The 15,867-nt window shown below is 41.8% G+C and overlaps 1 protein-coding gene across 1 annotated transcript in view; it reads left to right on the top strand.

Annotated features, from left to right (window-relative positions):
* Nucleotides 1-15,867, top strand: part of vps37d (VPS37D subunit of ESCRT-I) — a 59,587-nt gene that overhangs the window by 40,831 nt on the left and 2,889 nt on the right. The window contains exons 3-4 of the mRNA XM_061898919.1: nucleotides 2,507-2,589; nucleotides 14,724-15,867. The exon at nucleotides 14,724-15,867 is cut by the window's right edge and continues 2,889 nt beyond it. Coding sequence (XP_061754903.1) covers nucleotides 2,507-2,589; nucleotides 14,724-15,239 — 599 coding nt within the window. The 3' untranslated portion in view covers nucleotides 15,240-15,867. The remainder of the gene's footprint in view (nucleotides 1-2,506; nucleotides 2,590-14,723) is intronic.

The following is a 15,867-nucleotide window of genomic DNA, read 5'->3' as shown; positions in this document are numbered from 1 at the left end:
AGTGAGTTGACAAATGTTTGTCTGAGCAGTATATTTTTCTTCTTTCAACCGCTGAAGTCTTCCACTACAGCTGTTTTTAAGGAATCTGCTGTAAAATGTCTTTTGTTGTACTGATGTCATTCTGCTGGCTTTTGGCCTGTGGGCTGGCAGTTGAATCCCCCTGTCTTAAAGGGGAAATGCACTTTTTGTGGAATTTTGCCTATTGTTCACAATCTTTGTGAACAATAAATAGTTGTTTATTTGCATTTTTATTTGTAATAATTGGCCCGTTTTAGGTGGCTAGCGATGCAGCTAATGGGAGGAATCCATTCTTCCTCTAAATCACTTTAAAAATGGTTTACTCACTTTACCCACCATTGCTCTAACCACGAGTGGTTAGAGTGTCCGCCCTGAGATCAGTAGGTAGTGAGTTCAAACCCCGGCCGAGCCATACCAAAGACAATAAAATTGGGACCCATTGCCTCCCTGCTTGGCACTCAGCATCAAGGGTTGGAATTGGGGGTTAAATCACCAAAAATGATTCTCGGGCGTGGCACCACTGCTGCCCACTGCTCCCCTCACCTCCCAGGGGCTGAACAAGGGGATGGGTCAAATGCAAATGCTCTAAATGCTTCAACTTGTTTTCAAGGCATCCATATTGCCTCACTCGCCTTTTGATGGCTGTTACAATATTTTAGCAAATATGCATTTCAACACACTGTTTACAGAAATGTACATTTAAATACACTACATACAGAAATCTACATTCAAACACAATGTATAAAGAAATATATATTTAAACACGCTGATTACTGAAATTTAAATAACACAATGTATACATAAATATACATTTAAGCACACTGATTACAGGAATATAAATATTAACACAATGTATCCAGAAATACACATTTAGACACACTGTATACAGTGCCATCCACCCATTTTCTACCGCTTGTTCCGTTCGGGGTATCGGGGGGGTGCTGGAGCCTATCTCTGCTACATTCGGGCAGAAGGCGGTGTACACCCTGGACAGGTCGCGCGCCTCATAGCGCTTGGGATGGTTTCCTGCTGGCTCCGCTGTGAACGGGACTCTCGCTACTCTGTTGGATCCGCTTTGAAATGGACTCTCGCGGCTGTGTTGGATCCATTATGGATTGAACTTTCACAGTATCATGTTAGACCCGCTCGACATCCATTGCTTTCGTCCTCTCCAAGGTTCTCATAGTCATCATTGTCACCGACGTCCCACTGGGTGTGAGTTTTCCTTGCCCTTATGTGGGCCTACCGAGGATGTCGTTGTGGTTTGTGTTGTGGTTTGTCCAGCCCTTTGAGACACTAGTGATTTAGGGCTATATAAGTAAACATTGATTGATTGATTGATAGCAGGGCCAACACATTCACACTCACGTTCACACACTAGGGCCAATTTAGTCTTGCCAATCAACCTATCCCCAGGTGCATGTCTTTGGAGGTGGGGAAAACCCGGAGGGAACCCAATCAGTCACGGAGAGAACATGCAAACTTCACAAAGAAAGATCCCGAGCCCGGGATTTAACCCAGAACTACTCAGGACCTTCGTATTGTGAGGAATATGCACTAACCCCTGATCCACCGTGCTGCCCACTGTATACAGTGTTTAACTCAAAATGTATTGAACTGACAACAGGCTGTTGGTCTCTCCTGACCTGTCAAGCTGACTCCTCACAAGGACTTGTCTTGTTTTGAAAACATCTTGAAGCTGTTATGGCTATTCCTAATCCCTGCACAGTACTGTAACAATGTTGACCGTGTGTCTCGTAAACTCAAAGCTAATATTAATGGAATAATTACACATCCTTTACATTTAATCAGTTTGATTTAATCAGGTGCCTCCTGATGGCCTTTTTGTGCCAGAGCCACCTGGTCTATTACTCTTTAGACGAGCCCCCACCTTCTTGAGGACTTGTTTGGCCATGGCTGGTCCCTCAGGATACAAGGGACTTGTTGCTCTATGGACAATAGGAAGAGAAAATAATCATTTATCGGGGCTCACTTTTAGGTTGAAGCTGTCTACTGGAGGCTCCGCAAATGGAGTTCACGTAGGCAGCCGATAAGGCCTCTGAAGGAGTGAAACCCAATGCTGTCATTTTCATCTGTGTCCTTTGTTTGAATAAATGTTGTTAAATCCTTCAGCTAAACCTAACCTCTGCCTGTTAAATTGAAGAACATGGGTATAATCTAACAGTGGCTCAATGCATTTTTATTGTATTAGGAAGGACATTAATTATTCAGATTTTCTGGGGGCGTGACTGTGCAGGAGCAACATGTTCTGCATGATAAAAAAAAGAATATACCGTATGCATGATTGTATTTTTCAGGCAGGGGAAAAAAAGAACATGACAGTAAATGAGCAGATGGCGTCAATGACTCTCCCGACCAATGTGGTGTGGAAACAAATGTCCTCTCTCGTGGGTTCTCGGTGAAGTCATGCTTGGCGTTCCATGCCGCCCCCGAGCATGCGTCACTCATGTTGCATTTGCCATTGCAGGGACACGAGTCCAGAAGCACAGCCTGCAGACTGCACAGAACCTCCTGCAGGAAGAGGTGGCCCGTGCCGAAGAGCGATCTGAGGTAAAACACCCAAGAGTCTTCACTCACTCATAATGAAAATGAACTGACATGCGATGGTGGCTTTCCAGCAACCCAACAGAGCTCCTTGGAATCATTCTCCCTGTAATGTTGTGTCTTTTCCTGTTGCTAGGCAGATTTCGTACCAATCAATCCATTCCAATTAGGCTAATGACAATGGTCACAAAACAGCTAGGCGTATAAAACAAGGGCACTTATTTTTACTTTTTATTAATTTCACAGTCTGTATTAAATATGTATCCTAGAAAGAATACAGCTTGTAAATATACTTGCACATCTGCATGGCTCCCTTCTGGTTACAACAAGGAGCGATTTACAAGACGTCACATGATCTTTTCTTTGTTTGCGCGGCTGCTCCATACTTGCATTGATCCGCATGAGGCACCTCCCCCTACCCTAACCCGCCCCACGAGGTCCTAATCAATACCTCCGCCTGCACATTAGAGTGTACCAACAACCCCCTTTTTTATGTTAAGGTCAATTAATGTAGTTGTGTTTAAAAATGCTTCGGAGGCCGTGCCAGCGTACAAAATAAGCGGACTAAAATGCTTGATTGTCACCTTTTTTTTCCTCCAACCAATTTTACTCAACTTTTAGAGACACGTGCTTGTCAGACACTTATAGATGTGTACCAAATTTTGTGGCGTTTTGGCCAAACATCCTAAAGTGACAAATAGGGTTGGATATCGTTTGAATTCGAACGATTCCGATTCCTGACGATTCTCGATTCCGATTCTTCTTGTACGACAGGTTGTCCCTGGAAGGTGGTATGTATTTTGGATTGAGAGTTTTCACCATATCCCTGCAAACATAAACAAACATGTGATGTTGCTGTTACTGTTTAGCCAGGTATCAATTAGCTTAGCTCTAACGTTATTGCTTAACTAACCTAAATGTTGGAGATTCCACCTCTGAAAAGGGATGCAGTCTTTTGACTATGTGTGCAGTGACCTTTCTGTGGCACTCTTCCGTCTGTGGCACCGACATCTTCCCCATTGCCGCTAGGGTGAACGGAGTACACCGAGCACATCGCGTAGCCTGGCTAGCAGGTTGTAAATTGTCTATGAAAAAATATGCGGGCTAATTTGTTAGCTGCCTCAACGTTGGCGCAAAACACATTATTTATTGCATATATATTGTTTTACTTATCGGATTCGGACTGCAGTGCAGTCACCAAGGTGCCAAGCTGGGCGTCGGAGCCGGAGCCAGAGGAAGAGGCAGAGGAGGACGGTCGGCGCAGCGCGTCGAAGATGGCACACGCATTTATTTGTACTCCATGAACTCGGAGGTGCTTCATCATGTTCGACATGCACCCTCCTAAGCACGAAACAGTCCTGTCGCACGTGTTACATTTCGCCGATATTTCATTTTTTTTAGTAAAATAAAGCCACACTTTAGACCGTCGACGCCCGCTATCCATGCTTGACTGACTCGCTCGGCTACATAGGCTCGGCTATGCTAACACTTCCGGCGGTGGGCGCTTCTTCGTTGGTTTTCAGCGGCTTCTTCTTCCGGTCGGCGGACTTATTCTTTTTTTCCGGTCGGCGGACTGGGTATCGAAACTAGGAATCGAAATTTAAACTTTTGGACGATTCCGGAATAATCGGAAAGTTAGTCTCGGTTCCAATCGATACTCGATACCCAACCCTAGTGACAAAGGGTATTTTATGAAGCGCAGTGAGCGGTAGGTAAGGGTACGGAATCTGGTACTTTTTTGGCACCGACCAAATCCCGCTGGTCCTACCGGGCACCGATTCGCATAAACTCCCAACGGTGCCATATTATAGTACATGGGTTGCGCATGACCTCACCCATTACCTCACCCATTACCTCTAGGTAATGCCCGAATTTCCAATGCCAACAAAGAAATTGACTCAAAACCTACCTGCACGTAACTAATGTAAGGCTCCATTTTTTCTAAAAATATGCTAGATTGTTACTTATATACATTGGCCTTGTTATTGAAATGCTAATGATTAACATTAGAGATTTTGCAAGGCGATTTTAAGTCCTCCAAATGTGTTAATGAAAACTTACGATCAGGATGCACGTTGCATTCAAACAGCAGACGCGTAAAAAGTACAATACTTATAGTATTACCCTTTTTAGGGCGCCACCAAAAACAAACCCTGTAAACTATTCACTACTGCCATCTAACATCTTGGACTTGCAACTGCAACTTAATGTCGTACTTGAAAATAATGCTCAGAAACATGATAATAAAACAAAATATGTTGGACAGCAGTTTTCATAATCAGCTTTTTAAGTGTTGGAATAAACTGTTATTTTATTTTCTAAAGCAATATTTAATAACACACACAAAACTGCCAAAAATCGGGGACCGTATCAGTTCAAATGGGAACATTACACATCTCTAGTGAGCTGAGGGAGACATTTCAAGTCAGTCAAACTTAATGAGTTTAACAAAATGTGGAAAATTTCTGGTTCTGCTACAAACCACAGCGGCAGGGGGAAAATGGCAACCTTTACTGGCAAAAATCTAAAAGGGCTGCATTTACGTCGACTAAAAGACGTTTGCATATAGGTTACATTGCCAAATTGTGGCCTGGCATGCACATTACGGCGGTTTTTGGCATTGTTGGGGTTTGTTTTGCGTTCTTTAAAAACAGGAAAAACAATCACTTTTTAAAAGACAGAGGTTGTTAATTAAGCGAACACCTGCTGGGATTTTGTTGGATGTCTTTTTGTCATCGGTGATTGAAGCAGTGATGCTGGAGATTTAAGGATACAAAGAAATCCGACTCCCTCTTCAGTGAAATGCCGTCCAGCCAGTAAGAATGTAAATCTGATAAGCCGGTTTATTTATGGAAGCCTCATTTACATGAATCTCCCGGTTAATTAAGAGCACGTCGACGCTCTCTCGTTCAATTAAAGCCACGCCGAGCACTTTTATAACCTCCCACTTTGCTCCTTAGTGGAATGCGTGGGAATTGCAATGACCCAAATATGAAATAACGCGGTTAGAGTCGCTAAACAGAAATAGATCACTTTTTCTTTTTTGACCTACAAATGTCGTTACAGTGTCGGATATTTGACAATCGATGCCTTGCCAGCAGGTTCAATGCGTGCCATAGTTATGTAAATATTCACGGCCTGCCCGGTGGATTTGACCAAATGGACCTGTAGATTTGTCCAGACAAATGCCAGTACCTTCAATGAAGGTGATGGGCTGGTCGTCCGGCGCCATCATTTCCATGATGGAATCATTTCAGGCTTGTCTCTGGTCGACTTTTTGCACTTTTCGAACGCCGCGCCTCAAGAAAAAAGCCACAGGCCTTTCTCTGCGGCTTGCTGTAGGGCAGCTGATTGAATTGCAACGTTTTTTTCCCCTTTGGGGGAATGTTTGCAGAATATTTACAAGCAAAATGTCTTCCTGTGAAAAGCAGTTTACAAAGAGCTCAGGGGAGGAGAAGAAAAGCACTTGAATTTTCTCACCCCCGCCCACCAACAGCACACGACCAGTAAAATTAGCCTCATTGGAGCGTTTTTTTTTTGTTTTTTTTACACCCGCATTCATCCGTTTGAAGTTACTCATATCGGCATGAAAATAATCCGTTCATTGTGTGCCCCTACTAAAATATGGCCATGCTTTTTTTTGTTGACTCCTTGACAAAACGTCATACAGGAACTTCAACATGTAATGACATGCACATTTCAAATCACGGTTATTATTATCACAGTATTGTTAAATGTGCTGAAAAAGTACTGAAAAAATTAATAGCCCGACAATATACTTTATTGGCAGAAGAAATATGTTATTTGATAATATTGTTCTGGTTATTTAAAGGGTAACTGTACTTTTTGGGGGGGAATTGTGCCTGTCATTTGCAATCTTTATGCAAGACAAGAACACATGTTTTTCTTTTTTTAATGCATTCTAAATACTAAATAACGGCGATCAAAATTCCGCTTACAATGGAGCCTACGGGCGCCGCTCTATTCTGCTCCCAAAGCCCTTAAAAAACATCCACACTCCGCCATTAAGGTTTTATATACATGATGTAAGTATATATGTAATGTAGTAAAAGGCACATTTATAATAATATTTAATATTAATGTATTTTGCTCATTTTAAGCATACGCAGCGCGTTAATCTAAAAAGCGCATCACAATGTTCGCTTTTTTCACCAACATCACTGATTATTACTCATTGCAGACTTCATGAGAGCAAACAAGCATGATAAAATATCACTAGTAGTGTTGTCCCGATACCTATATTTTTGTACTGTTGCCAGAATGTATTTTGGTACTTTTCAATACTATTCTAAATAAAAAGGACCATAAAAATGGCATTATTGGCTTTTTTTTAACAAAAAATCATATTGTACATTAAACATACAGTGGGGCAAAAAATTATTTAGTCAGCCACCGATTGTGCAAGTTCTCCCACTTAAAATGATAACCGAGGTCTGTAATTTTCATCTTAGGTAAACTTCAACTGTGAGAGACAGAATGTGAAAAAAAAATCCAGGAATTCACATTGTAGGAAGTTTAAAGAATTTATTCGTAAATTATGGTGGAAAATAAGTATTTGGTCAACCATTCAAAGCTCTCACTGATGGAAGGAGGTTTTGGCTCAAAATCTCACGATACATGGCCCCAATCATTCTTTCCTTAACACGGATCAATCGTACTGTCTCCTTAACAGAAAAACAGCCCCAAAGCATGATGTTTCCACCCCCATGCTTCACAGTAGGTATGGTGTTCTTGGGATGCAACTCAGTATTCTTCTTCCTCCAAACACGACGAGTTGAGTTTATACCAAAATGGATACATGGATGATACAGCAGAAGATTGGGAGAATGTCGTGTGGTCAGATGAAACCAAAATATAACTTTTTGGTATTTAATCTAAACTCGTCGTGTTTGGAGGAAGAAAAATACTGAGTTGCATCCCAAGAACACCAAACTTACTGTGAAGCATGGGGGTGGAAACATCATGCTTTGGGGCTGTTTTTCTGCTAAGGGGACAGGACGATTGATCCGTGTTAAGGAAAGAATGAATGGGGCCATGTATCGTGAGATTTTGAGCCAAAACCTCCTTCCATCAGTGAGAGCTTTGAATGGTTGACCAAATACTTATTTTGCACCATAATTTACAAATAAATTCTTTAAAATTCCTACAATGTGAATTCCTGGATTTTTTTTCTTCACATTCTGTCTCTCACAGTTGAAGTGTACCTATGATGAAAATGACAGACCTCTGTCATCATTTTAAGTGGGAGAACTTGCACAATCGGTGGCTTACTAAATACTTTTTTGCCCCACTGTATGTTTCTTGTTGCAAGTTTTTAGAGGCGGTATAGTACCGAATATGATTCATTAGTATTGCGGTACTATACCAATACCGGTATACCGTACAACCCTAGTGTACAACGTCTGCTGTCTTTAAATGAAGAATGACTCATAATCCTCGCAAAGACATGGAGGGTGGAACCAAGTGTCTTTTCGTGTCGTTTTACACCATTTCGGGGTCTAAATTGGCTCTCGTAGTTTACCAACTTGCCGGATTCCATCCTCATCCATCCAGGTGAGAGAAATGATTTATGGTCTACAATAAAATTCCACAAGCAAGGAAGCAAAAAAGCAGCTGACCAGTCGATTATGTCAACATTGGCACACAAGCTTTTGATCACGGTGCCGCTATAAATTGTTCAACTGCATTAGCGCTTATAATACCAATATCACAAATACTTTAAAATTTTAAGTATTGTTGCCGCTTTTTGGATAGTGATTTATTGGGTTTTGTGGGCGGAAGTCTCATTGGACTTGTATTTACGTTTATTTACTAGTTAGAATGCATTAAAAAAAATCAATCCGTCCACATGTCTCTCATAATGATTGTCAACAATAGGCAAAATTCCCCCAAAAAAGTGTAGTTCGCCTTTAAGAACCATATTATTTTTTTCTGAGAGCTTAAATTAGTTCGTATTCTTTAGTTTTAATTTGTAAAATATTTTGTGTTTCCAATGACACAGAAAAAGTGTGTTGGTTCTGGTTTATGTAATGTTTGGCAAATTTACATCTTGTTGTCATATTGTTCTAGTATTGTATCGATCTGTCTGAGAGCACAGCCTGTAGGTTTTATGTCCACAATGGAATTATCTTCGTAGCTCAGACAGTAATGTGTTTAAATAAGTCTATTTTGGGGAATATATTTTTTTCTAATGGACAAAGACGTTACTCTCCCTTGTTTTCATGTTAGTGCTAGCCTGCTTATCCAGTAAATGAGCGGTGTCACCGGTCCTTGAGTTAATCAAAGTGTTATCAGTCACGGTTTTAATATCATTTTTATTTTAAACTAACTGCGGGATGTTTCACCGCGGTCTATAATTACACCGTTTATCGTTACTTACCATTCGTTCTAAGGTTGTACAGCAGGGGTGCCCATTACGTCGATCGCGATCGACTGGTCGATCTCGGAGGGTGTGTCAGTCGATCTCAAGCCAGGCATTAAAAAATATACATAAAAATGAGCAATCATCAATCATACCAAGACTTCACTTTCGTCAGTTGTTTGACATTTTCGGCACCCGAGGATCTTGTGAGATGACGCTGGCTGCTGCGAGCTCATATTTAAGAAAAAAATCACTAACAGGGCGGACGCAGAGAAACACATTTTATTTCTAGAGACTCCGTACCTACTGTCAAAACTCTAAAGACCGACTGCACAGTTCCTGTCTTCACCATAAAAGACCTGTTTCATCCTGCCTGTGCTAACAAAATAAGAGTCTCAGAAAGCTAGCGTGCACAAGCTAGCAAGCTACGGAGTTTGATGCCAATGTATTTCTCCCCCGCCCTCAGCGACCGCTTTCTCACTTGCTTGCCCACCCGCACTCTCACTGACGACACTCACCTGCTGCCAGACATTAAAGGGCCACACACATATGCTACTCTCATAACAAAGTGTTTAAAAACGAGTATGCAAGTTGGACAAATGAGATGCCAAATCCAACCACTTTCATGTGGTATTGGACAGAAAGGAGGACTTTTTTTTTCCTCCATTTGAAAATGCGGACGTTATCAGCACCACTGTCTAATTCCAATCAATGCAAGTCATCAGAATCAAATACCCCAACTTATATTCTTGTCTTCATGAAAGAAAGGAATCTATGTGTGTTAAACATGCTTGTATTATCATTAAACACCATTAACTTGTTAACAAAAATGTCTCTTTCATAAATAAATAAATATAAATTATAAATAGGAATGAGGTAGATCTCCTCGACTTGGTCAATTGAAAAGTAGCTCGCCTGCAGAAAAAGTGTGGGCGCCCCTGTTGTACAGTATACGGCTACTAGTATGGTATCGAGGTACTAATTAATCAAAAACGGTGCTATACTCTGTTTGAAAGGTACCGGTTCCCGGGCATGATGGCGCGTCGTCACGCCGTGACATTGTTGTTTTTGCGAGCAGACAAGGTGTGTAGACAGAAAAGGGAGAATGGACACACTTTGGCTTAAAAACTAAACATAAAGGTGACGTTTTAACACTGAAACACCCTCAGGAAGAGGTGCTTTAAGACATGGCTAGCTAGTGTTTTAGCTATTTCTAAATCATTAATCCTCGCCATGGTGACAAATAAAGTTTCTTACAAGTATCATCCCTGCAGGACGAGGAATAGCTAAACATGCTTCACTACACACCATAGGAGGATACAATAGCTAACCGCTAACAGCATGCTAGCCCCCCTGAAAGTAAACAAATGTCATGGGTGGATCTACACCTGACATCCACTGTAATGATACCAAGTACAATAGCGTATCTCGTCGGTACTACTATGATTACATCGATATCTTTTTTCGTCACAAAATCTTTTTTCTTATTTTTAAAATTCTTATTATGTTCACAAACTCATAAAATTTGTCCCTGGACACGTGAAGACTTTGAATACGACCAATATATGATCCTGTAACTGCTTGGTTTCGGATCGATACCTACATTTGTGATATCATTAGGGGTGTAACGGTAAGTGTATTTGTATTGAACCGTTTCGGTACGGGGGTTTCGGTTCGATTCGGAGGTGAACCGAACGACACGGACATATTAAGTAGCGCACCGCACGGTTGTGTAAACAAAGCACACAGAGGCACCATGAGTGGATTTACGTGGACCCCGACTTAAACAAATTGAAAAACGTATTTGGGTGTTACCATTTAGTGCTCAATTATACGGAATATGTACTGTTCTGTGCATTCTAGTAATAAAAATATCAATCAATCCAAAAAAACAACAACACACGGCATGCTTGCAACGACCGGGCTACGATACACTGACCATACCTCCTCTTTTCACCGGATATGTCCTCTTTGCGGGGATGTCCAGGTGGAGTTTCTTAAATGCCACAAATGTCCGGCATTTTAAGTTATGATTGCGTGTATTTTCAATGTACGTTCAGGGTTAAGAAGGGGTTAAAAAAAAAAAAGTGGTGCATGCAGCATTAGCATTCGTGAGGGCGGGGCATAAATAGAGAGCGAGAGAGTTATGATAAATGCGCATGCGTCGCCATTGATTAATCAGATTTAATTTTTTATTATCTATAGCAGGAGTGTCAAAAGTGTGCCACGGAGGCCATTTGCGGCCCACAGCTAATGTTTTAAAGGCCCACTGCACATTCTAAAAGTACTATTAAAATAAACAAAAATATAAACAAAAGTCAAATAAAAAAGCTTAAAGGCTAAATGTAGTTTAGAAAAAGTTGCAACGTTGACTAGTAAACAAAGCTGTTTTGTTTTTTCTTTCAAACTGTCATTGCTCAAAACATAATACTGAATCAAAATCAATGTTATTGTGAATTATTGACTTATCCAAAATTCCGATTACTTCACATCAAATATTCCACTAAGAAAAATATTTTTGGTGGAAGATTTAGCAAATTTGTTCAATAAATAATCAAAAAAATGTACATTTTGTTTTTTTCTTATTGTACCGAAAATGAACCGAACCATGACCTCTGAACCGAGGTACGTACCGAACCGAAATTTTTGTGTACCGTTACACCCCTAGATATCATCCAAAACTAAAATAAAGCATCCAAAGAACAAAAGAATAAGGGATTTTAACAGGAGTGTATATAAAACATGTTTCAAACAGAAAGTAACCAGACATTAACAGTAAATGAAAAGGTGGATTAATAAAAAATGTTTACTGCTTGTCCGTCATAATTTTGACAAAATAGAATGATAAATGACACAATATGTTACTGCATATGTTAGCAGACTAATTGGGAGCCTTTGTTTGCTTACTTACTACTAAAAGACAAGTTGTCTAGTATGTTCACTAATTTATTAAGGACTAAATTGTTCTTCGATTGCAATAAGAAACATATGTTTAATGTACCGTAAGATTCGTTAAAATAAAGCCAATAATGCAATTTTTTAGTGGTCCCCCTCATTTAGAAAAGTATTGAAATACATTTCGGTACTGGTACTAAAATATTGGTATCGGTACAACAGTACTTCTTACACAAATAAACATGTTCCAAAAGGACTGACCGATGGTGAGGATGAGCATTTTGCTGCTACAACCCAGTGTGCTGCGTCACCGTGACAACCGTCGTCCCGGGGCCCTCTTGTCCCGAAAGCAAATCCGGCGGCCTCCCGCAGCGGGCGACGTGACAGGACTGGACACTCGATGAGAACTCCCAGATGGACGGGCTTCAAACCTCTTAGTCCTGGGAACTCATCCGGGGCTTTTCATACGTTGCCAAAAGTAACAGTGTTGTCATCCGGGCCTTTGTTGCGTACAGTGAATTATTACAACGGACAAACCGGGCTAAAGTTCACATGTAAACATCCCGCCGCTTATTAAATTCTCCGCAGAGAATTTTGTTGGAAGGCCCCCGTCGCCCCTTTGTGTGCATCGTTTTCTTTATTAGGGTCCGCCCTGCAATGGCAAAGGACATCCATGTCCTTTGCCATGCAAGGACCCTATTGAATCTGTAACGTTTTCTTATTATTATTATTATTATTTTTCCGCAACTTTGAACCCTAATTTGACCCACTGACCATGCTCCAAAACTCACCAAATTTGGCACACACATCGGTAAGGCTTGCCAAAAACACGTATTAAGCAACCAAACCCCAAAAATGAAAAATGCGCGCTAGCGCCCCCTACGAAAAAAAAAAAACAGACTGCTTGTAACTTCCGGTAGGAATGTCGTAGAGACATGAAACAAAATCCTCTATGTAGAACTGACCTAGACCTAAATTCCCCATCAGAAACTCCTATACCTAAAACCAACAGAAATTTTGCAAAACCCTTTCAAAGCAAAATTTTCGCCAAAAAACGCTATTTTTGCCTCTTTGAGCTGCAATTTGACCCCCTTAAAATGCTTCAAAACTCACCAAACTTGGCACACACATCAGGACTGGCAGAAATTGTGATCTAATGAAAAAAAAAAAAAAAAATTCTCAAAATTGTGCTCTAGCGCAATTTTTCAATAAAACACAGAAAAAACTGCTTCCAGGAAGAAACCACAGACAAAACTGCTTGTAACTTCGGGTAGGAATGCCGGAAAGACATGAAACAAAAACTTCTATGTAGGTCTCATTAAGACCTACATTTTAGTAATTGACAGCTAGCAGAAATAATCAACAGGAAGTTGGCAATTACCCCTTCAAAATAAAAGTTTTGTAAAAACACGTCACCTTTTTCAAATCGAAACTCCTCCCAGTGCGTTTGTCGTTTCGGCTTCAAACTCGCACAGGAGAGAGATTGAACCCTTTTAAAAAAAGTGGTCGGACAAAGTTGTGATAAGTTTTATGGTTTTGATTTTATGCGCCTTCAAAGAACCCCTGCGCAAATTTTCCGAAAAAATGTCATTTTTGCCTATTTGAGCTGTAATTTGACCCCCTTAAAATGCTTCCAAACACACCAAACTTGGCACACACATCAGGACTGGCAACAATTGCGACCTAGTGAAAAAACCAAACCCCAAAACTCAAAATTGTGCTCTAGCGCCCCCTAGGAATACAACACAGACAAACTACTCCTAGGAAGAAAACAAAGACAAAACTGCTTGTAACTTCCGGTAGGAATGTCGTAGAGACATGAAACAAAAACCACTATGTAGGTCTGACCTAGACCTACATTTGAATAATTAACATACTTTGGCAAAAATCAACAGGAAGCTTGATATTTTCACTTCAATACAACAACTGCATTACTTTCACAATGCATTAAATAGTGGCAGCAAGGCTTCTCCTGCCGTGGGGCTCGGGGACAGCAACCCAAGGCGCGCTCGCACCTTCGCACCCTAATTTGACCCCCTTAACATGCTTCAAAACTCACCAAAATTGACACACACATCGGTATGGAGCGGCAGACCAACTTATTAAGCAACCAAACCCCAAAAATTAAAATTGCAAGCTAGCGCCCCATAGGAAGAGACAAAAAACAGACTGCTTGTAACTTCCGTTAGGAATGTCGTAGAGACATGAAACAAAAACCTCTGTGTAGGTCTGACTAAGACCTACATTTCCAATTAAAAAGGTCTATACCCAAAATCAACAGAAATTTTGCAAAAACTCTTTCAAAGCAACATTTTCGCAAAAAACGCTATTTTTGCCTCTTTGAGCTTTAATGTGACCCCCTTAAAATGCTTCAAAACTCACCAAACTTGGCACACACATCAGGACTGGCAGAAATTGCGATCTAGTGAAAAAACCAAACCTTAAAACTCAAAATTGCGCTCTATTGCAATTTTTGAAAAAAACACAGAAAAACTGCTCCTAGGAAGAGGAAACGGATAAAACTGCTTGTAACTTCTGGTAGGAACGTCGGACAGACATGAAACAAAAACCTCTGTGTAGGTCTCACTTAGACCTACATTTTGATAGGTGGCATCTTTCGGTTAAAATCAACAGGAAGTTGGCAATTACCCCTTCAAAATAAAAGTTTTGTAAAAAGCCGTCACCTTTTTCCAGACAAAACTGCTTGTAACTTCTGTTAGGAATGTCGTAGAGACATGAAACAAAGACCTCTATGTTGGTCTGACTAAGATCGGGACTCGGGACACGGCGGCGGCGGCGGCGGCCAACGGCGGACCCGACCAACGCTGCTTGCAGCTTTAATTTTGTCTGGCCTGCTTCACAGGAGCTGCTGGACAAGTTCATGGAAGGGAACGTGAGCCTGGATGAGTTCTTGGACTCCTTCCAGGGCTCCAGAAGGACTTATCATATCCGGCGAGCACAAGCGGAGAAGATGCAAGAGTTGAGCCGCGCCAAGAGGCAGGCGGGCAAAGGCGGCAAGGAGAAGGAGGAGACGGCGGCGAAGGTCCCGTCCGAGCGGCTCCTCCCGGACCCGCCGCGGCCCAACGGCCTGGTAGCGCAGGGACCTCTCCGGGTGTTCCAGGTGCGCTACGGACTCACGCCAGCCATCCTTCTCCCACATTACCCCGCGTCTCCGCCTAACCACCAAAGCAGGACTCCCCCGCCGGAGCCACACCAAGGACACGTGCTCGCCTCCGGCGGCGCCCCGGGGCACAGACAACCGGTCGGCCTCAGGGTCATCGGGCAGCTGCCGGGGGGTTGGCCGGCTAACGGGCGACCCGTGCGGCTGCAGCAGCTCTACAGACCCAATCCTCAACAGCCCGAACCGCCATTTCGATAGTACCACAAACACCCGCTTTGAAAGGTCTGGGATCCTAAGAAAGACGGGGGTCCGCTTCTTTCATGTTACAAAAGAGCGACAGCGGCGAAAATGGCGTTCTATACAAACCCTCGTTCAGGAGCGTCAGGCGACTGAACGAGACAAAAGACGTCTTATTTATTGTCGCACACGTGACCATCGACTGAAAAACCTTTCAGCTTTTTTTTTTTTTTTTTTCATATTTATTCCCGTACATCCTGCTTTTTCGATGGCCGTCTTCAAACATGCTGAAGAAAGAGCTGCTTCTCCTTTCGAGGCAGATGTTCTTGTTCCTTCCCTCCCCCTCAGAGCGCAGGATTTAAATCACCACGGGAGGAAGTCAGACTCGTTAGCGGCGCTTCTGCAGCTTTTGGGATTATAATAATCGTCCAATTTATTATTTTTTATTTTTATTTTTGGAGGGGAGGGGGGTTTGTTTGTTTTTCTCACACAAGTCGACTGTGTTGACAAACTTCTTGAAAAATGTCTTTTCAGAGGCCAGTGCTCACTTGAATCAATAATGATCAAGTTACACATCTAATTCAGGGGCCCCTTTGTGGCCCTCTACCTAATTTCACAGTTAAGGGCAGTGCTTCCTTAAAAGTGGGGC

This window comes from Nerophis ophidion, linkage group LG04 (genome assembly GCF_033978795.1).
Source record: "Nerophis ophidion isolate RoL-2023_Sa linkage group LG04, RoL_Noph_v1.0, whole genome shotgun sequence".
NCBI lineage: Eukaryota > Metazoa > Chordata > Actinopteri > Syngnathiformes > Syngnathidae > Nerophis > Nerophis ophidion.
Note: the sequence above shows the minus strand (reverse complement) of the source record. Positions and strands in the feature narration are given on the sequence as shown.